We start from the raw sequence: 24,758 nt of genomic DNA on the forward strand, positions 1-24,758 counted from the left end.
ACAGGAGGGTTGGGGGCTAGGGAAGCCATAGTTTGCACCTTCCTCCCTGTACACCTGTGTCACACCCCTCACCCACAAACCCCTTATTTGCCCGCACAGCAGCAGCCTAACTCCAGGAGCCGGCCAGTTGACTGAGGTCCCCAAGATAAACCAGAGGGTCTCAAGAGCGCGCCCGCTCTCTTGGGGCGCCCCATGTCCAAGCAGTGGGAGGGTCAGGCCCCGGGAAGATGGGCCTGTAGGAGGGAAGGCTGGCAGGTCTGAGAAGGACTTTGCTCCAAGGTGGGGAGGGGCAGGCCAGCAGCGCACACACGGGGTCAGGGGAGGTCGCGCTGCCTCGTGACCCCAACCATGGCCCTGTCGGGCAGCGGTCAGTAAGGGCGAAGCACTGGAAGGAACCCCAACTGAAATGCTATGACTTGGGAAAAGGGCCCGCCCAGGTGGGAGACCCCCTTGTACAGCCGGCAAAACACCCGTGATCTCCAGCTTTGGAAAATTACAGGGTAGACCTGAGGCTCAAGCAGGCGCCCTACAGGTCAGTAGGAAGGTCCTGGGTGCTCAGTTCTGGGCTCGTGAGGACCACCACTAAGTAGCTTCACTCCTGGGAAAGGTTCCAATAGGCACTGACAGCCTCACGTGACCCCTGGAGTGGTGGGCGGGGACGGAGTGGTGGAGGGGCCCCCAGCTGCCGGGTCGCGCTGCCGAACCGTGGGCGGAGTGCGCCTGCGGCGAGGCGGGAGGGGTCGGCACGGGCGGAAGAGCGGGGGGAGGAGGCCGGTGGGCGGGGCAGGGCGGTGGGCGGGGCAGGGCGGGCCCAGAGCGGGTGGGCGGGGCTGAGGCAGTGGCGGGGCGGCGGGCGGGGCCTAGAGGCAGGAGGCGCTCCTCGTCCTTAGAAGCCATCATCCAAACACCAGTTCTCTTCGGGATTCTCTTCCCTGAGCGCTGCAGGGAGACGCGCGGACAGGACTCCAGACCACGTCCGGCCGGGACCTGGTCCTGAGGCGCGAGCAGGGCAGACAGCAGGACAGACGTGCTCCTGGGGCGGGGAGGGGGGTAAGGGGTGGGGGGCAATGGACGGCTGCTGTGGGCCGCGCACCCCTGGCTCTTGCTGGCCGCTGCCTGACCTCGGAATGTGGCAACCGCCCCAGGACGCGCTCCACCCCAGCCCCAGGGCAGCCGGCAGGTGGGACGGGAGAGGGCGGGCTGGGGACGCTCAGCAGGGAGCCCTCCCCAGGTGAAAACACGGCACCCTCACATACAAATCCTTTATTGAATTCAGTTGTAGACACGTGTGTATAACGAACAGCTGTGAAAAGGGTGACAGCCTCAGGCTATGGACGCCTGCTGGTGGCCTCCATAACTCTGTATGACGTCTAATAGTTCTTCTAATATTGTCTGCGAACCACTGCATCGGTAGTGATAACGATGACCGCAATGGTGACGGCGGACATGACGAGGCCCAAGACCAAGGCCCAGATGTTGAGGCACTTGGCTGTGGACGCGTAGCTCTGGGCCCCAATCACGTCTCCCACCATCTTCCGGTCCCTAGACTGGGGGAGAAGAGGAGGTGAGGGGGCCTGCCGAGAGCCAGGCGCTATCACTCACAGCCTCCCCTGGCTGGTCCCTGCCCAGAGCAGGCTCCACGTGCCCCTCAGCCAGACAGGGGACCCTCCCCTCCCTGTTCCTGAGCCCGAGCAGGACAGTGCCCGGTGGACCCCACCCTCCTGGGGCCTTGACCTCCTTCCTCACGGACTCTCTGGCTCTCCAGGGCTCTCGGGGCTGGTCCTCAGTCTTCCCTGGCCTCTCTGCTGGCCTGTCACCCACCAGGGGTCAGGGCATCCTGAGTCCCTTTGTTGTTTCTGAGAGAGCCCTGGAGCCACGTGGAGAGTCTGAGGGATGGAATTTCTGGTATTGGTCAATAGGGAATGCCTTGGACTCCTGGGGACAAAGGGTGACCCTGGCCATCCCCATGCACCCCATGCAGCCTCGTCATGACCTGGACACACACACACACAGGGACTCCCCTCTCCAGGGCCATCTGGGCAGAGGACGTCTGGGGGCTCACACACACGCTCTGGAGATGCCCCCAGGCACCCACCTACCTTCACGGAGTAGGCAAACGCCACAAAGCCCAGGCAGCAGGGGTTAAAGAAGAGGGTGTTGAACAGGGACCAGACGACGTGGTCGGGCACGATGGTCTCGCTGCGGATGTTAACCACGGTGGACGTCACGGGCCCCGAGCCCTGGGGTGCCCCCAGCACGGCCACCTCGTGCTCCTCCTTGAGCATCTCATTGGTGGGGGAAACACCAGTGTGAGGGCCAGGGAAGAAGGGATGGGAGCTGCGGTTCATGGTGCGGACACAGAGCAGCCACGGTCTGTGGTGTGTTGTCTGGTCAGGGAATGACAGGGGCTCAGTGGGTGCTGTCTTTCCCTGATAGTTTCTAATTCTCCAGTTTCCTTTTCCAGGGCGTTTGAGAAATTGAGAATTGGCTGGGTACCAGAAGGGTGTAACTATTATATGGGTGTCAGGTTACACCAGAGAGCAGAGAACTGGAGATTGAGGGCCTGGTGGGGGTTGTTCTCTCCCTGTCACTCAAGTCAGGCCAGTGCCCGTTATCCCAGTTCCTCATTTAGGTTGTGATGGGCACTGGGGACATTTCGGCAGCCACTGAAGGAAAACAGAATTTATCACTGCAAAATATGCTTTATTGACATAGGGATTATTTTAGGCTTATTGTTTTTTAAAAAACAGCAGATGTCAGAAGCTCTGAGAAGCCGTCTTCCATAGAAGCAGTTAGGCCATCACAATAACAAAGTGTGTTTTCTCCATCAACTGTGGATGGAAGGCGGGGGCCAGGTGCACGGGCCGGCCCATGATTATGTCCAGAGTGGAGTGTCTCTGAGCCCAGAGGGGTGGGTCTGGGCAAGGCTTGGGCCCAGGTACCTGGAGGCTGTCCGCACATTTTACCAGCTGAGTCTTAGTAATGCGGCCAGTGCGTTGGACTAAACCTGAGGGTTGAGGGTGGTCAGCGCGTGAAAGTGTAAAACAGGCCAAACGGCACAGACTTTTTGAAGCACCTGACCGGTAAAGGGGGTTCCCCAGCCCGGTACAGTTTGAGAGGGAGCCCCACACGTCTCTAACGTGACTTCAGCCCAGAAGAGGCAGCGGCCTGTCCACAGGGTGGCTGCAGGCCAGTGAGAGAAAACAGATGGTGACTGGGACGTATCTGTATCCCCGAGATGGGGACTGCCTGAGATCCACTCACCACCCTCCCGGGTCTCCCGGGCATTTAAACTGTCCAGGGCAGTGTGGACCGGTGCCCTGGGCGGGATGTTGCTCAGGCGAGACAGCGAGGTCGGTGCTTTTCACGGCCTTGCTAATACCTCCCCACCACTGTGGATTCTCGAGTGCTGTCATTCTGTGAACGGAGCCGTGGTCTAGGGCAGGTACAAAGGTCAGAAGTGGGAACTAGATTCCGCAGGACAGGGGTGTTATCTCGTCTGGTCTAGCTTTCTCCTTTATCAGACCAGCAATTGGATTTCCAAGCTTGTTTTTCCTTTTCTGGAGCCAGTTGTGGACCTCTCTGGACAGTTTTCCTAAATTACCCGCTGCGCAAATATCCGTTCACACGAGGACAGAGGTTTCACTGCTGCTGGTTCCTAGCAGCACGGTGACCAGGTGATCTCCTGTATCTTCCAGTCAGGCTTTAGAATGTCCTGGGACCATAATAGTAGCTGAAGCAGCAGGTAACAGTATAGCCTCCAACAGTTCCCAAACACACAGGCCACTTTCAATTTTGTTTCCACTGAAAGTAAAGAAGGCACGTTCCACAGCGGTCAAAGTCGTGGGCCTGTCCGCAGGCAGACCCACTGTCAGCATAGACGTGGGCAGCGGTCCCAGGCTAAAATACAGCCCACGGGAGCACAAATCATCCACGTGGCCAGGCTGGTGGCCACAGGGGACAGTGCTGCCTCGAGGACGTCCCAAGGGGTTAGGGTGGCGCCCCAGCACAGGGCTTGCCGCCGTCATTTCCAAACACGGACCTGCTGTCACCAGGAGGAACCGGCGTTGCCCGTGGAGTGTCCTACAGATCACCGCCAGGGGCGGTGAGGGCTTCATCAGTGCTGAGCGGTCTAGGGACTTCGTGGCATCGGGGAGAGAGGAAGAGCTGGATAAAGCTCATAAACCACACAAGTGTCCTGTGAGGAGTGGTTAATAAAGGACTTGGTAGGAAGTGTGGGGACTGGCTGCAAGATGAGGGTGAAATGAGAATTCATGAGGGCGTCTCCTGCACGGACCACAAGCATGGTTAGAGAGGATGCAGTAACAACGTCCTTTGTGGCCTTCACCAAAGGGCAGTGGCAGCAATGACTCTAAGACGGCCATGCTTGGCTGGCGGGCAGGGTGGGTGAATGAGCGGGACTGAGAGAGCCATGTGATCTGAGTGGTTGGTGAGCGGATGGAGCCTACCGGGAGACAGGCGGGATGTGGGCGGAGGGGCGGACACGCAGGCGGGTGGGACAGGTGGGCGGAATGGGAGCCGGTGGACCTAAGGGGTTTGGGGGCAAGGCTGCCAGGGCAGAGGAGGGCAGTGGGCGGGGCTGAGGCGAGGGGCGGGGCGGCGGGCGGGGCCTAGAGGCAGGAGGCGCTCCTCGTCCTTAGAAGCCATCATCCAAACACCAGTTCTCTTCGGGATTCTCTTCCCTGAGCGCTGCAGGGAGACGCGCGGACAGGACTCCAGACCACGTCCGGCCGGGACCTGGTCCTGAGGCGCGAGCAGGGCAGACAGCAGGACAGACGTGCTCCTGGGGCGGGGAGGGGGGTAAGGGGTGGGGGGCAATGGACGGCTGCTGTGGGCCGCGCACCCCTGGCTCTTGCTGGCCGCTGCCTGACCTCGGAATGTGGCAACCGCCCCAGGACGCGCTCCACCCCAGCCCCAGGGCAGCCGGCAGGTGGGACGGGAGAGGGCGGGCTGGGGACGCTCAGCAGGGAGCCCTCCCCAGGTGAAAACACGGCACCCTCACATACAAATCCTTTATTGAATTCAGTTGTAGACACGTGTGTATAACGAACAGCTGTGAAAAGGGTGACAGCCTCAGGCTATGGACGCCTGCTGGTGGCCTCCATAACTCTGTATGACGTCTAATAGTTCTTCTAATATTGTCTGCGAACCACTGCATCGGTAGTGATAACGATGACCGCAATGGTGACGGCGGACATGACGAGGCCCAAGACCAAGGCCCAGATGTTGAGGCACTTGGCTGTGGACGCGTAGCTCTGGGCCCCAATCACGTCTCCCACCATCTTCCGGTCCCTAGACTGGGGGAGAAGAGGAGGTGAGGGGGCCTGCCGAGAGCCAGGCGCTATCACTCACAGCCTCCCCTGGCTGGTCCCTGCCCAGAGCAGGCTCCACGTGCCCCTCAGCCAGACAGGGGACCCTCCCCTCCCTGTTCCTGAGCCCGAGCAGGACAGTGCCCGGTGGACCCCCCCCTTCTGGGGCCTTGACCTCCTTCCTCACGGACTCTCTGGCTCTCCAGGGCTCTCGGGGCTGGTCCTCAGTCTTCCCTGGCCTCTCTGCTGGCCTGTCACCCACCAGGGGTCAGGGCGTCCTGAGTCCCTTTGTTGTTTCTGAGAGAGCCCTGGAGCCACGTGGAGAGTCTGAGGGATGGAATTTCTGGTATTGGTCAATAGGGAATGCCTTGGACTCCTGGGGACAAAGGGTGACCCTGGCCATCCCCATGCACCCCATGCAGCCTCGTCATGACCTGGACACACACACACACAGGGACTCCCCTCTCCAGGGCCATCTGGGCAGAGGACGTCTGGGGGCTCACACACACGCTCTGGAGATGCCCCCACGCACCCACCTACCTTCACGGAGTAGGCAAACGCCACAAAGCCCAGGCAGCAGGGGTTAAAGAAGAGGGTGTTGAACAGGGACCAGACGACGTGGTCGGGCACGATGGTCTCGCTGCGGATGTTAACCACGGTGGACGTCACGGGCCCCGAGCCCTGGGGTGCCCCCAGCACGGCCACCTCGTGCTCCTCCTTGTGCATATCTGGCGTTCAGTGTGCAGGTGTGTGGGTCCCAGAGAGGAGGCTGGAAGTGTGGCTCCTGAAGCAGACACGGAGAGTGTGAGTCTGGTTGCTGGGATGGTGCTCAGGGTTCCTCCCTCTCCAGGGTAGTTGTGATTTCTCAGAAGTTTCTGTTTCCTGTTATTTTGTAAGCAGGTGATTTGCTGGGTGTGAGGAGGGTGGAAGAAACCAATGAGTTTCGGGTTCCACTAAGATGGAGGGTGGGGAGGGCTGTGGTCTAAGGGTGAGTTTCCTGTTCCTGTCCCTCGAGTAAGTTCTTGTCCCCTCCTCGAGGGCTGTGGTGGACACTGGGGGCTTTTCCAGCCTGCGGTCACCCCTCCCTTTCCCCCAGCCCAGACCCAAGCCTGTGCAGGTCAGGCTGTCCCATGCACCAGTTCTCACACAGACTCCACACTCCAGCCCCAGAGGGAGCCCCCACCCCCAAGCCCCACCTCAGCCGTCCAGGCCTCCTCTCCACAATCCCTTGTCCTTTTCTGGTTTCAAGTCCACGCTCCTGGTGGGATTGGGTGTCTCCTGGTGGCAGGTCAGGACCCAGCAGCCCGAGTTGCCTGCCCCATAGGACCCCTGGGTGCTCTCCGGAGGGTCCCCAGTGGACAACGACACCGGGCACTCGATGTTGTGAGGAGGCAGCTGTGTGTGAGAGGACGGAGTCCAGGTCCCTTGGCAGCAGCCTGGAGCTCAGGCCAGTACTTCTGTGCACCTCCCACTCGCCCTCCTTCCTCCGTCCTGTCCCCGAGGTGCGGGATTCGTCATTTCAGCTTTGAGCTCTGCTGCAGAGGGCACACATCTGGGCCTGACGCAGTGACCTTCAGCTGCCTGGGGGAGACTTTGCGGCGGTCCCCTTGGGGAGAGGGAGGAAGTATCCACGCTCTTGGTGAGCACAGGTCTGGATGTGGCCGGCGGCCATCACGGCAGCTGGGCAAATGCCTCTGGCTGTCCTGAGCAGGTCCAGGGTACACCTTGGCAGCCCCCGAACTCCGGCGATTCCAGGTGAGTCTCTGCCTTTCCTTCCAGCCGGGGACCCTGCAGGCCCCTGTCAAGGTGGGACTTGCCTGGTTCTTGCGTGACGGTGGGGAGCCGAGCCCCCGGTGACCTTACTGGGGGTGCAGCAAGAACAGGACATGGGTGTTCAGGAGGCTTGTGAGCGGCCCCACCCAGCCTGCCCTGACGGACGGACGTGCCCCTCGTGGCGGCCACCTGCTGGCCTTCAGCTTCCTGCCCACTGGTCGGTTGAGGCCTTGGCTTCCGTGTGCTCCACATGTCTGCCCGACTGAATTTTGGCGACTTCAGAAATGCCATCAGTGATGAACCTGTTCCTGCCAGCAATTGCATCTGTCTTGCCAATGTATTGGGGGTCTGCTGTTGGGCACGTGGGACCTTTCCTTATTGTGAAATTTACCCAATAGACAGCAGAGCACGTGAAACTGTAAACTCCTGCCTCCAGCACGGCTGAAATGCAAACGCCCATGGACCCACCACCCAAGTGAAAACCCTGTGCTTGGCCCACGCCGGGCTTGGACAGGCGGGGGGTGACTTTGCATCTCTGCTCGTCCACAGTCGCGCTGTGAGGTGTGGCTGCCTTATTTATCCCGGGAGAGACGGCTCGGGTTCTTATAGCTGTGGATGAACGTCTGCCTGCGGTTGGGAGAATTCTCATCGGGTACACTTCAAGGACTGGTTTTCCGCCTTGTCCATCCCTGTCCCTCCGAACCTTCTGCTGACCCGAGTACAGGTTCCCCCGTGCCTCAGTGTCTCCCACTCCTGTCTGTGTTTCCGCCCAGTCGGGACAGCTGTCGTCTTCTCAAGTGAGGTCCTTGTACCCACAGCAGCCACCTCCCCTGGGAGCAGCTCCGGAACGTGACCCTGGGGCCTCACGGGCCGTGTCCCAGGCCAGAAACCCACCCTCGAGCTCTTCATTTTGGTCATTCTCTCCTGCAGTTCCGGAATTCCTGCAGATCCTCCCCAGATCTGCAATGTCACTTTTTAGGCTGAGCCGTGAGAGCCGCGAGCGTGTGGCTCACCATTTATCTCTGAGAGCTTCATCCACGCGGCTGGGTCACGGTCTGGAACGCCAGTGCCCGGCGATCCGATCCCTTGCTGGTTTCCTGCCCAGCCTCGGTCGTGTGTTTTTGTCCCCGTGATGTCCCGTGCCAGGCCCGGGGGTGGGCGGGGGCAGCGCCCAGAGGGGATCCTGGTGACTCTGGCTCGCAGCGGGGACCACCACCTCCAGGGTCACACACTGGGTCTGCCCCCTATTTCTGGATCTTTCCTTAAACTGTACCTCTTGTTGGCTGTCATCCTGTAAATGTGTATGTATGGTAATCATTGTTCTTTGTACATATTTCTGTCGTGTTTGTCAGACTTAGTATTTGCTCTACCTTTTGATTTCTTTTTGTTGACTTTCGTGGGATGGGTCGGTCTTCTTTGGATAACTTTTATGAAACGTTATCTTCCCGTCTTTCTTCCCTTCCTTCCTTCCTTCCTTCCTTCCTTCCTTCCTTCCTTCCTTCCTTCCTTCCTTCCTTCCTTCCTTCCTTCCTTCCTTCCTTCCTTCCTTCCTTCCTTCCTTCCTTCCTCCAACTTGGACTTAGCACCGATGGAGAAGCCAGAGGGCTGGGGATGGTGGACACACAGCCAACACAGGGTGGTCACACTCCAGACCTACGCCTGCGTGTCCCTCTGTCATCTCCTGCACGGGACACCGGGGCCCGACTCCATGGCTCTGTGGCTTCCTTCTCACGTCCTCTTGTCCCCAGTCCTCACACCGGCCTTACCAGATGGCTGCTTGGGGTTTGTGTGGCAACACCACCTTCCCCGGTGCCCCTGGCTCCTCCCTTCCTGGGTGTGGTGGGGTTCAGCTACCAAGACAGACATTGGTCCCCTCGTTTCCTGGGGGGTTCCTAGCTCTTCCTGGGTTTGTATTCCATCTTTTCCTTCTTCCTCCAAGAGCGTTTCAGTGCAGGGGTTCGGGGAGGGGGGCCACATTCTGCGTCTCCCTGGACATAGATGTCTTCTTATCCTCTTACGTTTGAATGACAGTTTGACTGCACAATGAATTCTTTTCCTCTCAGTTCTTTAGAATGTCGCCTGTGACCTCCTGTGCTTTGCTGAGGAACTTGGTGTCACCGCGGCTGTCGCTCCAAAAGTGTTTACAGTGTCCCTGGGTGTCCACGGGAGATTGGTTCCAGGACCCCCATGGATAACGAGACAACCTCATGCTCAAGTCTGCCGTAGAAAACGGTGTGTTGCATGTTGCACACCAGCTGCTGCAGTGTGGCCGCACGGTGCTCGCGGCCATGGGTACAGAGAGCGCTCCACTTGCGGCAAACGTGAGATTTGCTTTCTGGCACTTTCTCCCACTGCTTTTCAATGATTGTGGTGTGAGGTTGGTTGAATATGCGTGTGGGACCCCCGTGGACACGCAGACCATCTGTATGTGTTTGGTTAGGTGTGACCAGTGTCCCACCCGACTGCACCCTTGGGCGCCCCCAGTGAGGTGTGACCCTGCGCCTCCCGGCAGCTTCGCCAACACAGCGTGCTGTCACTTGCCGTCAATGTTTGCTAGTTTGAGAGGTGAGAAGTGAGACCTCTGTCGTATCTTAGATTGCATTTCTCAAACGATGAGTAAAGTTAAGTCTTCTTTCATATGCTGGAGGGTCGTTTTCTTTCTGTCTAATGTCAGTTGTCTGTGTGCGTCTTTTCTCCGTTTTTACTATCCAGCTTTCAAGATTTCCTGGCACTTTAGGGAGTCCAGCCTGCTGTCCGTGGTTTATGTTCCGAGTATTTTCTCCCGAGCCTCAGCCCTTTTCACTTAGTTCACGGTGGTTTCTGTTCTGCACACGAACAACTGTTTATGGAGTCAAACGAATTCATCTCGTGTTTTGTAGTGTCTGGACTTGAACTCCAGTTAGAAAGCCTTTCCTTATACTGGTTTCTCCCATTTCCGCGCTTGGATCCCAGCCTGTTTATCTGCAAGTCCATCTTTGTCCGCATTTGGGTTCAGCTGGGACGGACCCCACTCCTGTGCCGAGTCTCTGCCCGGCCAGCAGCACTGGATTGAATTAGGACAGGCCCGGGGTACCAGTGCATTCTGGCTCCTGCTCAGTGCCTGCCTCTTCAATGATGTTTAATCCCACTTTTTAGTGTTCTAGGTCCACGTGGTGAGATGAGCCAGGGCTATGTCTGTGAACTGGTTGTTTTTCTGTAACGTCCGTGTGTGGACGGAGTCCCAGAGAGCAGTTTCCAGGCTCTGGACCTCACGTGGGAAGATCCTGGCTCGGGTAGTAGGTGGTCATCAGCTGTGATCGGACGGCCATCAGCTGTAACCAGTGAGCCATTAGCCACTGGTATAACTGCCGTGGTTACGCTAGCAAGTGTGGATTGTGGCTGGCAAGTGCAGTTAGCAAGCAGATTGTGGATTGCGGATAGTGTTGACCCTATTTCCTGTGTCTTGCCCGGCAGCCAGTGAGACTGAGGTGCAGGAAGACCCCTCCTTGGGGTACTGGGGGATGTTTGCTTTTGGGTCTCGACCAGCCCCCTCCGAGACTATAGTGGTCTGACTCCCCTACCTGTGGCTCCGTGGGTGCTCCTTTTGGGCCTCACCATATCCTGCGTTCTGGTGTGGGGAGCGGGAGCTGAGACCCCGCATGACAGTCCGCATCCACTTCTGGTCCCGGGGAGCCACTCCCATTTCCTGGGGTCTGCTGAGATGAGCGGGAGTGACTGTCCCAAGGTACTGGGGGTGTGGGGACACTTCCTCCAGCCAAATTCGGTGAGGTCCGCAGGGCAGGCCGCCTGCTCACCAGAGCCAGACAGCCTGGGGCCCAGGCCTAGGGGCCTCCTGGGCACCCACCCCTGGTCGGTGGACTTTGGGCGGGGGAGCAACAGCCTGTGCTGTTTCCTCCTCAGTTTCCCCCTGGGCGGCCCCCCGCCTCTGCTCCCTGGAGGATCCCTGAGAAGTGGAGACCCATTTCCTAAATATTGAGTGCAGAGCTGGTCATGTGAAAATCGTACTCCTCCTAGGAACTCTGGGCCTTTCGAAGGAGACACTGGGCATGTTGAGTAAAGCTTACGGCTGGAAGGAGTGCTGAGCAGAGAGGGGGAGGTAGGACAGGAAGTGCTAAGGGTCCCCAGCCTGGCCTCCCTCTCCCCCTCCGTGCTCAGTGCTCAGAGGGGGAGAAGGGGCGGAGAACTGGAGAAAGACTGAGAAACAAACAGCTTTTGGATTGTCAAAGCCAACCTCCCAGGTGCACCCCTACCCGAGTTTCATCTGACACCTGAAGCGCCAGGACCCAGCAAAACTCCAGGGCCGGTCCCCTTCCGGGCAGGAATCTGTCCCACGTCCCAACCCCCATCAGCCTCACTGCCAGCCAGTGCAGCCGAGAAATCACGTGGACACTTAATCAGAAACAGCAGAAGCCGTCTGCTCCCCCCTTGTTTTCCTCCCTCCTCCTTAACCGTTTTTGGACTTGAACCTCAGAACCTCAGTTCACCCAGGGAAAGACCAATTCTCACGCCGATTTCTGCTGGGACACACCGGATATTGGGATGGCCTTCTAGTCCCACTTGAGTGTTTTGATGGCCACTGGCAGCATCAGAGCCCTCCCCGGTGTCATTACTGTTAGGCTGCGCTGGATGGGGCGATGTGAGGGGGGGAGGGCCCCCCCCCCCCCCCGGCAAATAGCGGGGAGTCCATCTAATGAACACTGTCCTGGTCCATGGCCGGGTGTGACGGAAGCAAAAGCATTCCTCCCCCCACCCCACCCTCACCGCTGGGGACACACAGGGCGGCCACGAGGGCGGGAGGCCAGGCCAGCCTGGATGTTCCCGCTCCTGAGCAGGCCCAGCCTGGCCAGCCACCGCTCAGCCTCAGGTCTAATTGGTTAAGAGAACAAAAGCTGGGGGGTGGCACGAGGTTTGCAGGAAGGGGTGGCGCTCATCTCTGGAGAATTTGGAGGTTCTCCCCTCAGGAACTGAAGGGTCTCAGAGTTCACGTGCCTTGCAAGCTGACAAGGGAGCCTGCACAGTGTCAGAAGCCACAGACCCCTGGGTCAGGGACCAAGAACAGTGCTCTTCTTACAGCAAGAGCGGCAGCCGGGGGTGGGGGAGCCATCCGCAGGGGGTCTGGAGAGGCCCCGCTGACTGACGCCTGCCTGCTGGTGGCCTGGGCCCAGGGAACCTGACTCTTCTGCACCGCTATGACCTTGCCCCCAGGAAGACACTCCTGTGCTCGGGAGGGTGACCCTGTGTCCATAAGGCCGGTCAAGAGGAAAAAGGGCTCAACAGGCGGTTGGCGGTGGGGGAGGGGAAGCCACCGGAAGTGTCTCGCGGCTCCCCTCCAGCCCGCCCGGGTCTAGGGAGTCAGGGTTCCCCCATCCCGAATGCCCACTCCACAGGCCGGTGGCGTGGGGGGGCCTGCTTCTGCCCCGCCAGGCAGCCTCGCGGGGTGGAAGGTTCAGGACGAGACTGCGGGCGCCCTCTTGGCAGTGGGGAGGCTGGGGGCAGTCTCCCCAAGGCTCAGACCCGAGGGGCACGTCCTGGGCGTCCGGTGGCAGCTTCGGAGCTGGACTCTGTCCCAGCAGCGCTCACAGGCTCCAGCAGAGGACAGGTTCCCTCTCCCTGCCTCCCCCTTCCTCTTTCTCAGCAAGTTCTCTGCGCGCGCGGACGTGAGCGCACCCTCAAAGCTTCCCACTTTGTTTCTCAACCTCTCGCAGTTGCGCAAATCTGTGCTCGCCCGTCGCAGGGCGCACCTGGCCCCCGGGCCAGCGCCCCCTCAAATCTGGACGCAGCCCCGTGGTTTCCCGTCCCCGACACACCCTGCGCACGTCACTTTGTTGAAACGGAGAAAACATCTCCCGAGGAAAGGCGGGAGGGAGGTCAGCCAGTCGCAACCCGTGCCCCCGCCCTGTGTCCCTCCTCCACCACCTCGGCCTGCCCCCGCCCCGCCCCACGCTCCCAGGCCCCCCTGCACCCTGCACCCCGCTTCCAGTCCCCAGGGCCCGGCCGGCCCCGCCCCCAGTTCCTGCAGTTCCCGCCTCCCCGCTCTCCACCCCGGTACCCACGCCCCACATCTAACGCTAAACTGCTCCCCTGCTCCCCGCCCCCAGAGTCCCCTCCCCACCCCCCATGCATCGCCTCTCCCTGCGGCCAGGGCGGTCCTGGGACTCCACACACGCCGCATCTCCCGGAGACCCTCTGGACGACCACGACCCAGCCCACAGCCCCGAACACAGGGTCTGATCAGGACAGCGCGTCGGGCCTTCGGGGAGCGCTACGGAACGAGTCACCCCCTCCCAAGCCACCACATGAGCTGCTTGGACGGCTCAGGTCCACCGGCAGCCCGCCCGCCCGGTGCAGACTTTCCCTCCAGGCAGGGCGCACACCCCGCTTGTGGAGTGATGAGCCCAGGCACCCTCTCCGGACCCATGCTGCCACGCGTGGGCCTGTGTCGCCTCCTGATGGCCAACCGCGCAAAATGCGACCGCAGGGAATGGAGAAGGGTACAAAGAGAGGAGAGCCAGGAGGAGTAAGGAGGAGCGTCTCCCCTAGAGGAGAGGTTTCCCCGATGGCCGCCTTCAGCCACCAGCCCCAAACACAGGGAGGGACATTGGTCTCCACAGGACCCCTATTCTGACTCTATCCCAGTTCTGATCCTGATCGGTCCCCATCGCATTTCTGATGAGACTGAAGCCCAAATTAGGACGCCTTTTAACTAGGGGCCAGGAGGGGTGTCGCTGGACCCATAGGTGAGGGCTGGTGGACCCGTGCCCACGGAGACCACCCGCAGAGGAAGGGATGCCTGGGCAAGCGCCTGCTGGGGTGGGGTCAGGGCCCCGTGGCAGGAATGGACGGCTGCTTTTGCCTGGAGCTCTCTGGAGCTGCAGGATCTGCCCCCCCTCCCCTCTGAACAGCCAACAGCGAGCCTAGTGCGGTGCAGAGGGCGCTGGGGGGGCTCAGGGGCAGGTTGGGCAGCTCTCTCCAAGCCCACCCACCACCAGGAAGAACAGGTTGGGGAAATACCCCCAAGACTTGGGGACACACTGGGAAGGAGGGACAGGCTCTGTCCTCATGGAGCTTAAAGTGCAGCCGGGACAAGACGCACATGAACCAGAAGGAAACAGCATAATTCCAGGATCTGGAAGGGCCAGGAAGCACTGGGAGCAGTGTGATGTTTAAGTGTGATCCGGAGGGCAGGGAGTGTCAAGGAATCTCCCAGGAAGAGAGGTCCCCCCCCCCTCCCGCCCCCAGGCCAAGGCCCTTAGGGAAGAGCCTAGAAGAGCATTCTGGCCAGAAGAGATGCTGCGGAAAGGCCCTGGGGTGACAAGGGAGTCGTGAGGTCCTGCAGTGGAGGGAACCCAGAGGGGAAGTGGTCAGAGATCGGAGCCGACTGCGGGAGAGGTCAGCCCCGGGCAGTGTGGTCTGGCGCTGAATGAGTGGGTGACCTCCCAGGCAGGTCCCCTAGTTAAAACTCCAGGCACACAGAGGCTGCCGGGAGTCAAGTCGCACCACTCCACAGGTGCCGAGAGGAACCCACGAGACTCAGGGTCACAGCACACACTGCCTCACAGGACAGCACCAGGTCCCTGCCCCAAGTCCCGGGGTGACGCGATGGGCTACACACACAACAGGTCAGATCACAGCGGAGTGACCTAGGGTCTTGAGGCAAGCAGGAAACGTGCCAGTCCCTCCCCCGGGAGTGGTCAGTCGACAGTGGTCACCCCTGGTCCCCTTGGCTTGCCCAGGGGCTACAGAAACCCCTCAGCCTCGGACAGCTGGCCCTGTGGTCTGGGCATTCAGCGAGAACACGCCGGACACACGGGGCGCACAGCTCACAGCCTCTCTCAACTATCCTACCGTCAGCTGAACTCCAGTTGTCACAGAGTGAGCCACACCGCCACGGGCCAGAGGTGCTGACGGGCTGGGACCACACCTGCTCCTTTTGTCCCGCACATGCTCGATCAGTCCACTTGCAGGGTAAGGTGACCCGCAGTGCTGTCCTCTGCCATGCTCCCAGGATCGTTCACGGGTCTAGAGGGGGTGCTGGTGGCACCTCAGAGGGCCCGAGCTTCCTTTTTGAGGGCCCGACGTGGCCGTGGCCCACGCACAGCAGGAGGCGCTCCTCCCCACCCGGCCGGCATGAGCCTCAGGCTGTTTTCCCTTAGGACCGCCCGGGTGCTAGGTCGGGCCTGCTGTTCTTAGGGCTGTGCCGGCTCACCTGCCTGGTAGAGAGGGTCCTGACCGCTGTCCCTGGGCCTAGTCCCACTGCCAGGAGAGGGTCCTCACTCCCCCTGCTGCCTGGAGCCCCATGGGACAACCTGGGGGTCCAATGAGAGGACGTGGTCTGAGTAATCATTAGAGGCGACCATGGCCAGAAGGCAGCCCCGGTTCCCAGGGAGAGGCGTCTGGGGCCCACCCTCTCCGCATCGGAGCACGTAGCCCAGATTGAACTGGCTCTGCGTCATCCGTTCGTTGGTTTGCTTCAGCCCTGTGAGCAATGTCACGAGCACTTGCAGCCTCACCGGCCGGACGTGACTTCACCCAAACCACGTGGGCACGATCCAAATAAGTCCCAGAAGGATTAAAAGAAGCCGTAATTCAAATACACTAACATGGAGACTCAACTTACCCAAGTGTGTGGGACACAGGCAAATCTCTGCTTAGCGGGCATCTGTAGTGTTGGGTATGTGTGTTAGAAAGGAAGGAAGGCCTACAAGCAGCAGTCTAAGCTTCCGCCTGAGGAAACCGGAGAAAGAAGAGGCACTAGAAGCCTAAAGCCAACAGAAGGACACAAATAACAACGACTAGATCAGAAATCAGTGCAACTGAAAACAGGAAATCAAAGGAAAAAATCACTGGCACCAAAAGCTGGTTAGTTGTGGGGGGGGGGGGACGTCAATAAGACTGATAAGCCTCTACTCAGGCTAACCAGAAATAAGAAAAGAGAGATCAGTGCAATGAGAAATGACAGAGAGGCCATCACTGCCGATCCCAGGGACATCGAAGGGACAATGAAGGTCACACGAACGACTCGATGCCCACAAATCCGGTAACTCTGATGAAATGGACCGAGTCCTGGAAAGACGTAAACTACCACAACTCGTACACGGAGAAAGGTACACTAACGAGGCCGAGGATGCCGATTAACGAAGTCGAATCAGTCATTAATAACCTTCGAAACAGGAAAGCAGCAGGCCCAGGAGGTCCCACTGGTAAATTGTATTGGACCTTTAAGGAAGAAATGATACCCATTCTGTACAATCTGTTCCAGAAAACAGAAACAGAGAGAATGCTTCCTGCCTCATTTTGTGGCCAGCATGACCCTAATAAATCCCAAACCGGACAAAGAAAGAAGAAAGGGAAACCACAGATCACCACGGATCAGTACCTCTCTTGAGCATGAACGCCAAAATCCTCCCCGAAATATGAGCAAATCAGACCCAGCGATGCATTACACTGCACCAAAGCATTCTATGCCTCTACCCGGGGGATTTGCTGCTTCCAGGGCTGCAAGTCGGTTCAGTATTTTACAAATTAAAGACTGTAATTCACGCCTATGGGCTAAAAATCAACACATGATGTGACCTCATCAATGGATGCCGGAAAAGCATCTGACAAAACCCAACACCCATTCGTGATGGAAACTCTCGAGAAACTGCAAAGACGGGGTAACCTTCAACTTGATCAAGCTCATCGACCAAAAAGCATACCGCTGGCATCACACTTGAGTGTGAGAAACCACGTGCTTCCCCCTTGAGAGCAGGAACAAGGCAAGGATGTCCCCTGTCATCACTCCTAGTCACCACCGTCCTGCAAGTCTAGGAAGGTGAAGGGAGACAAGGGAAGCAAAGGACATATACGCACTGGGAAGGAAGACATACAGCTGTCCTCGTTCACAGATGACACGACCGTCTGCGGGAAACCCGAGGAATTAACAAGAGGACCCTGGAACGAGTAAGTGCTGACAACAAGGTTGCAGGATCCAAGGGTAGCGCACAAAATCCGCTGCCTTCCTGCACACCAGCAGTGCGCTGTGGAATTCTGACACTGAAAACGACACCATTTACAGCAGCACCACAGAAGTGGAAGCGTTCGGTATACCTAACAGAACACGTATGACGACAACCACAAAAGTATGATGAAAGAAATCAAAGATCTCCATAAGTGGAGAGGCGTCCCATGCTCATTGATAGGAACTCAATGCTGTTCAGACGTCAGTTCCTCCCTACTTGACCTATCGATTCAAAGCAACCCCAATTTAAATCCCAGCAAGTTATTTTCCAGATGTTGACAAACCCATTCTGAAGTTTACAGGAAGAGGCAACAACCCAGAACAGCCGACACCATACTGAAGGGAACAACAGCGTTGGAGGACTGACCCTGGATGACTTACTCTCAAGCTCCAGTAATCAAGACAGCCTGGTGTTAAACACAGGCCAGACAGATAGGTCAGTGGGACGGAACAGAGAGCCAGAAATACATGCACACAAATATGGTCAACTAAGGAGCTAAGGCTGCTCAGTGGAGTGGAGTGTCTTTTCCAGAAACAGTGGTGGAACGTCCGGACATGCCTAAGTAAATAGAAGGTGAGTCTAGACACAGGCCTTATTTGTGCCTTTCACAGAACTAGCTAAAAATTCATCGTAGGCCCGGCAAACTCTCAACCTTGTCAAAGGTAACAAAGGAGAAAACCTACAGGAGCTTGGATTTGGCGATGATTTTTTTAGCTACAACATCATAAGCACCATCCATCAGAGAAAAAAGTTGATAACTTGGACTTGACTTAAACCTTAAAAGTTTACTCTGCTAAATATACTTTTAAGACAATGCAAAAACAAGCCACAGTTTAGGAGAAAATATTTCCTAAACATGTGTCTGACACGAGATAGTATCCAAGATGCGCAAGGAACTCTGAAAAGCCAACAACAAGAAAAACAACGGCGGCAGGGGTGGGGGTGCACAGCCCCGTGGCTCAGGCGGTGGCGGCGCCGCGCTCCTGACCCCGGAGGCCGCCGCTTCGATTCGCACACGGGCCAGTGAGCAGCGCCCTCTGCAGCTAAGATCGTGAACAACAGCTCTCCCCGGAGCGGGGCTGCCCGGAGCAGCCCGAGCGTGGTGTGGGCTGCCGTGGGCTGCGGTAGGCTACTGTGGGCCGCCGTGAGTGGCCGGTGGCCAGTGTGAGTGGCCAGCAACCCTTGTGAGCGGTCGGCATCGGGCGAGAGCTGCCGTGAGCAGCCGTGAGCGGCCGACCCATGACTGGCGACCGACTGCCTCGCGGGGGGCGGGGGGAGAGCGCAAGACTCATAACCCCGGCTTGGGCCAGAAACTACACAACTACACAACTACACAACTAGGCTGAGAAACAACGGGCCGAACTGGAGTGTGTGTGGGGGGAGGGAGGCGCGAGAAGGGGGGGAGGAAACAACCCAATTTTAAATCGTGCAGCATTTGAAACAATGCTTCACAGCGTATGTCATTAGGAAAAGGCCAATCAAAACAACAATAAGCTACCAAGAGAATGGCTAAAATCCAAGACTCTGACAACACCAAGTGCTGCCCAGGGTGTGCAGCCGCGGGAACTCCCACTCACGGTTTGGGGGGTGCAGGTGGAGCAGCCACTTTGGAGGACAGTGTGGTGGCTTCTGACAGAAGCCAACACGCTCTCATCGCGAGACAAAGCAGTCGCGCTCTCTGGTATTTATCCAAGTGAGTCGAAAACTTATGTCCACCCAAAAACCTGCACACCGATATCTGTCGTAGATTTCTTCACCGTTGGCAAAAACTGGGTGCAACCAAGATGTCTTTCAAGGGTGCGTAGAATAATGGCCGTACATTCATGTGATAAAATAGTATTCCACAACAAAAAGAAAATGCCTATCTATCCACAAAAAGGCATGGGTGAGCCATAAATACACATTGCTAAGTGATATACGCTAGTCTGAAAGGGCTGCATGCTATCTCGTTCCAAGCATGTGACATTCTAGGAAAGGGGGAACTGAGGACATTGTAAGAAGGTTAGTGCTTGAGGGCGGCTGGATGGCTCAGCTGTTTAGAGTGTGAGCTCTGAACAACAAGGTTGCGGGTTCGATATCAACATGGGTCAGTGCGCTGCGCCCCCCACAACTAGATTGAAGACAACAAGCTGCTGCTGAGCTGCCGGTGGGGCAGCCAGGTGGCTGAAGTGGTTAGAGCAGGAGCTCTCAACAACAAGGTGCCGGTTCAATTCCTGCATGGCAAGGTGGGCTGCGCCCCCTGCAACTAAAGATTGAAAACGGTGACTGGACTTGGAGCTGAGCTGCGCCCTCCACAACTAGATTGAAAGACAGAGACTTGGAGCTGATGGGCCCTGGAGAAACATGCTGTTTCCCAATATTCCCCAATTACATTTTTAAAAAATGAAGATGAGTGCTTGCCAGAGAACAGAGGGGGATGGGTGGGGTGGTCAGGTGGAGCACAAGGGGGGTTTTGGGGGATGAAACTATAGGGTGAGGATACTGGAATAATAGATACATCGCATTATGTAGTTGTCCATGTCCACAGAACTTGACAACACAAATAGTGAGCCTTAATGAATGCAAATTTTCAAAAAATAATTAAGGAGGTCGGGGGAATCCCAGGAAGGAATGCCCCCTGTGGCAATAGAATGTCACTGTATTACACATACTGGGTCACTGAGTGACTAGGGAAAGGGGCTGAGGTCCATCACCTGGTAATAAGTGGAGTCTGTAAGAAGAAAAGGAAGGGGAGTGTGCACAAGCCCTCTGCTCTAGTGGATGGAGATGTGTCCCATGGGGGCGTGGCTAGCAATGGTCATTCTGTTTTGTGTACTGGAACCAAACAACTCAGGAAGTGACTGGTGGCCTATGGGAGCCAGGTTTGTCACTGTCGGAGTGGGAGGCTACAGGTGAGCAAGGGGTGAGGCGAGGAAGGTCTGTGTGGTAATGATCAGAGCTGGCAGCTCGGAGAAGAACTCATGATTAATGGATATACTGTTAGCAGAGAAATGTTCACAGATCCCTGTACATGCACGTTTTGCCCACACACATTTATTTCTTTGCTTTGTCTGCTGGGAGGGCACAAAGAAACAACACCCCAGCAGCAATGAGTACACCTCTTCCCCAGAACTTGGTTTCTAAGACCACTCTCTAATACAAGGGAGGACCTAGAGCTCCTTGGGGAATTGGCTGAATCTAGCATCAGGAAGGAAATGTACAGGATGAGACTGAAGCATCTGTAATTCTAGAAAGCAAGGAGATCCTCAACAAACAAACAAAGAACACAGTGGTGCACGCCATATGGACACAGGAGCCACTGACAGAGCTCCCTGTGGCCAAGGCTAGAACCATTTGAGCAACAAAATAGATAAATGGCAGTGAGTTATAACCCAAAGCATAAAGTAAATACACATGTGCACATGCTGATAAATGACTGAATAAATGAATCAGCAGAGGAGAAGGGACAAATGTTCCATTGTGAGTGGGGTGCCATCAGGCTAGGCATCATCACTGGAAGTGACATGCATGGATGTCGGGAGTAGGTCCCGACGGCTCCGATAGGTTACGTGAGGAGGTCCCGAACACACAGACAGGTAACTGTCCGCTGCCTTCAGCTTCCCAACCTGCACTCATGGTTTCATAATGGGGGGGGGTCTCCTGTGACCCGCTGACTGGGAAGGAACAAAGGCAAACCAGCGACAGAGGCTTTGCACACGAGGACCTTTATAATCAGGTGGGCAGCGCGACCCATTCCGTGGGCACGTCAGCCTCTTTCCCCAGCACTGCAGCCATCGGCCAGCAGGCTCAGGAGCCACGGCAATGGGGCTGGGGGGTTCCATGGTCTCGCGACCTGGACTCCCGCCCACAGGGCTGGCTGGATGCATGGCTGCCAGGTGCTCAGCTGCCACGCACAGAGCCGCATCCTGGCCCTTTCTTCCCCATGGGGTGGGGTGGATGGCCCTCCATTCCGACTGTAGGGGACACTTGGGGTGTGGACCTACCTTCCTCCCTACGATGTTTCTGCCAAAACCACCATCGTGGCCTTGCAGATGCCTTGTCCACCCTCACAGTGTCCCCAGGAGCTCATTTCACCGCAGGTGAAGTGTGCAGTGGGATCGTGCTCGTGGAGGTTGCGGGACACACAGCTGGCCTGGCAGATGGTGGGAGGAATGATGGTGTGGGCTTTAGACTAGCCTGGCGCCAGCGGGGTGGCGACACCATGGAGCTGGGGTCATGCTCTCTGGCTGCAGTAGATGCTCTGAGTCGGCGATCCACGGCTTCTCCCACAGGGTTCCAGGTGTAGGTATCAGGAAGTGGACGTGGCAGTGTTGCTGTCCGTAACAGTCCACTAGTAAAAAACTCTCCCCGTCCTGAGGCTCTGGGCTCTGCAGGCTGGAGTCAGATTCTGAGAGATGGGTGCTCTACAGTGACCAACTAACCTCACATGCCTGGGACTTCCCGGGTTTCAAACTGCAAGTGCCACGTCCTAGGAATCCCCTGAGTCCTGGGCAAACCCAAGAGGGCTTCCACCTAGGGACACATTACACAGGAAGGTAAGGCTGCCCCCTCAACTTTGGGTCCCTCACACCAGGGAATAGACAGGGTGGCTATGCTGGCTGGGGTAACCAGTCCCAGACAGGAAAGCTGGGCTTTCATTGCAGAATGGGGCAAGGAGAAAGTCTGGAAGGCAGGAGGTCACCTAGGGTGTGTCTGAGTAGCCACTGTTCTGGAGTAAATGCCAGTGGAAACTAGGACCACCGGACCCAGGCGCAGCCCCTCAGGAAGGAGGGTCTGAGTCACCCCACCAGAGAGAACTGCGACCAGCTGGGGACAAAGGGAACATGGGATGGGTGGTGGGAGGTGGTGATGGGTGCCAGCTCCAAGCATGGCTGTAGGAGGGCTGGGTACCTTTCCTCAGCTTCACAGGACAGCACTTACACTGCACTAAATTCTTCCCTCCCATTTTCCTCTCCCCTACTACCTACATAACACGCTAATAACAGTGAACCTTACATCTCAGCGTTGGTTCCTTAACTCATCCAGAGCTTCGAGTCCAGCAGTCTTAGAGAGCATGTGACTCTGTCAGAATCCATCACCCAAAGATGGACAAAATGATGACTGACTTTCCTTCAGTCTCATCTGGAGCATTGGCTTGGGTTGGGTTGGGGTAGTGATGCCATAGTTAGCAGAAGCTTGATTTTACCTGTTTTTATTTGGAAGTTAAATGCGATTTAAAATAAAGTGTGTGTGTGTGTGTATACGCACATTGGGTCGTCTGGAGGGAGACTGTGCTGGGTGGGTCTTGTCAGCTTAAGCTGGAACTTGGGTGAAGTTGGGGAGGTGAAGTGAGGGGTGACCGTGGCCAGGAGTGGTCACAGATCCCAGCGGCTGGCCATCAGGCCGACAGAGGCAATCCCCTCGCCGTGGATCCATTTTCCAATGCTTGCTGTCTAAGATGTTTTTGTCTCCGGTCAGGTGTCACTCCCCCAGAGTGACCACTCTAGCAGGAGAGCCTCCCCTCCAGTCAGTCTATTCTGTCACCCCGTCTCATTTCCTTCACAGCACCGACCACTATCTGAAACAGCACGTTTTTAATCTCTGCTTAGAAAAATATCAGCCCCATGAAAGGAGGGACCTTGTCTGTGTTGTTTGTCACTGTGGCCTTCGGTCTCTGCTCACAAAGGCCCCAGGTGAAAACCTATTAGCTGAAAGAGTGGTTGCCCGACCAGAGGGGCACGCAAGATGCACACGCAGCAATGTGGGCGGACACATGTGAGCTGTGGAGAAAACACAGGCAACGTGAGATTTATAGCACAATACTACTAATAAAATGTTTGCAATATATACAACTCAGTACATATTTTAACAAACGTGCAGATAACATAATTATGGAAAGTGGACTGGAGGAGGGAAGGGGTGAGAATGGGAGGTGACAGGGAGGAAAGTTTGAAAAGATGCTGCTGACGTCTGCAGCAAAGATGACAGCAGATGTAAACAAAGGCCACCCAGATTCTCTGCCCCAACATTAAAATTAAAGGATGAAGGGGTGGTGTGGCAGGGTGAAAACAAGACTGCAATTTCCTGGACAACCCCAGGATGAGGTGGAATCCGTGTCCCCTCCTCCAAGATGGCTGGTCTGTGACAGAATGGTGTGCAGTGACTCTCAGACACCGCTGCTATAGGGTGCCCACGTCCAGGTGCTCTGGTTAGCCATCCACGCTGAGTCCAGCCTTCCCTACCAGGGCTGAACTCCACAGATGACCCTCAGCCATTCATGTCTTCTCACCCAAGGCCCGTTGACGTCATGCAGCAGAGAAAAGCTGTTCTTGGGCCCCAAGCTCCTGACCCACAAAGCATCATAAACATCATTCTGCAGCACTAATGGTGGGGCGATTTGTTACACAGCCAGAGCGAGCGTGCGTACGCACACAAGGGAGACAGGGGTGGAGAGGACAGGCAGGCTGCCGTGGGCAGGGCGGGACCAAGTAGGGCAAAGTGCGTGGCCAGCCCAAGCTCCCGTCCTAAACTCATAGGAGCTGCTCCCCTGCCCTTGTACCTGTGGCACTACTCTCCATCTTCACTCCGCCCTCAGTGGACCACTTGCTGCCGGGTCCACCTGGCAGCCAGGTAAGATGCTGACACCCCAAGCTAAGATCCTTTGGTGGCTCCTTATCCTTCTCAAGGTGAAGCCATGTGCTTTTGAGACTCTCCTCCGCCTGGCCTCTCACCAGCCTGTTGAACCCACACACACCAGCACCCCTCATTCCTCATCACCACCTACCCCCACGTGGCTCTCCCCCAAACTTCCTCTTTCCTCCACTTTGAGCCCCATTCCTTCAGGTTGCATTGTTTTCAAGAGGCTTGTTCCAACTCCAAGACCAGGCTGCCCCCCTCCTTCGGCCTTCCCCCCACATTCCCCAAGCCCCCAGTATTCCCCCATCACTCTGTTCCACGTGTCCCCGCTGTCCCCTCCACCCATAGCCTGCGCCGCCCACCGGCTCCATCCCTACCCACCCCCCACCGCACCCCCAGCCCCGTCCCTGTCGCCGTGTTTTCCAGAGCTCCGCACCTCCCAGGCCCGTGTCCTGGCCTGTCCTCTCCCCACTTCGTCCTCACAGCAACTCGTGTTCCCGTGTCCTCTGTATGTCCCGTCCCTACGGCCCCCAGTGCACCCCGAACCCCAGAGCACCCCACCTGTGTTCCCGTGTCCTCGCTTCCCCGGTCCTTTGCACCTCCCCGTACTCGTCTCCCCGGTGCCCCGTCCTCAGCCCTTCGCACCTCCCCATACCCTCGCGCCCCCGCCCAGCGTCCCCGCGTCCCGGTCCTCCACACCTCTGCAAACCCTCCAACCCGGTACCCCGTCCTCCTCCCTGCACATCCTGGGTCCCCGCGCCCCTCCGCGGCGCCGGTCGGCGCGCCCAGGTGGATGCGCGCGCGTTGCGTGGAGACGAGCGCCGGGCACACCCTAACGCGTCGGCCCGCCTCCCGCGCGGCGGATTGGCTTCCCGCGGGCTGGCGGGGCCGGGATTGGCTCCCGCCGCGCGCCGGCCGGGCCCGTTTCACGGTGGGTAGCACCGCAGCGTGGATGCTGCTCGATCCCGCCGCGGCCCCCAGGAGCGTGGAGCCCGAGCGGCGGGGCGGGGCCGGGCGGGGGCACCGCCGGAGCCTCTCC

General features: G+C 57.7%; 2 protein-coding genes across 2 annotated transcripts; both read right to left on the reverse strand.

Moving 5' to 3' along the window:
• Positions 1-1,248: 1,248 nt before the first annotated feature.
• Positions 1,249-2,440, reverse strand: LOC308503909 (interferon-induced transmembrane protein 3-like). Its single transcript, XM_081063707.1, has 2 exons — positions 2,100-2,440; positions 1,249-1,547 (listed from the first exon to the last, which is right to left on the reverse strand). The coding sequence occupies exons 1-2, from the start codon at positions 2,346-2,348 to the stop codon at positions 1,383-1,385; spliced, it is 414 nt and encodes a 137-aa protein (XP_080919833.1). The 5' UTR covers positions 2,349-2,440; the 3' UTR covers positions 1,249-1,382.
• A 2,579-nt stretch (positions 2,441-5,019) lies between these two features.
• On the reverse strand, positions 5,020-7,926 carry LOC308503481 (interferon-induced transmembrane protein 3-like). The gene is made up of 2 exons (XM_081062755.1): positions 5,871-7,926; positions 5,020-5,318 (listed from the first exon to the last, which is right to left on the reverse strand). Exons 1-2 carry the CDS (start codon positions 6,054-6,056, stop codon positions 5,154-5,156), a joined length of 351 nt encoding a protein of 116 aa, XP_080918881.1. The 5' UTR covers positions 6,057-7,926; the 3' UTR covers positions 5,020-5,153.
• Between the last annotated feature and the right edge of the window lie 16,832 nt (positions 7,927-24,758).

Source organism: Rhinolophus hipposideros, assembly GCF_964194185.1.
Source record: "Rhinolophus hipposideros genome assembly, chromosome: 10".
NCBI lineage: Eukaryota > Metazoa > Chordata > Mammalia > Chiroptera > Rhinolophidae > Rhinolophus > Rhinolophus hipposideros.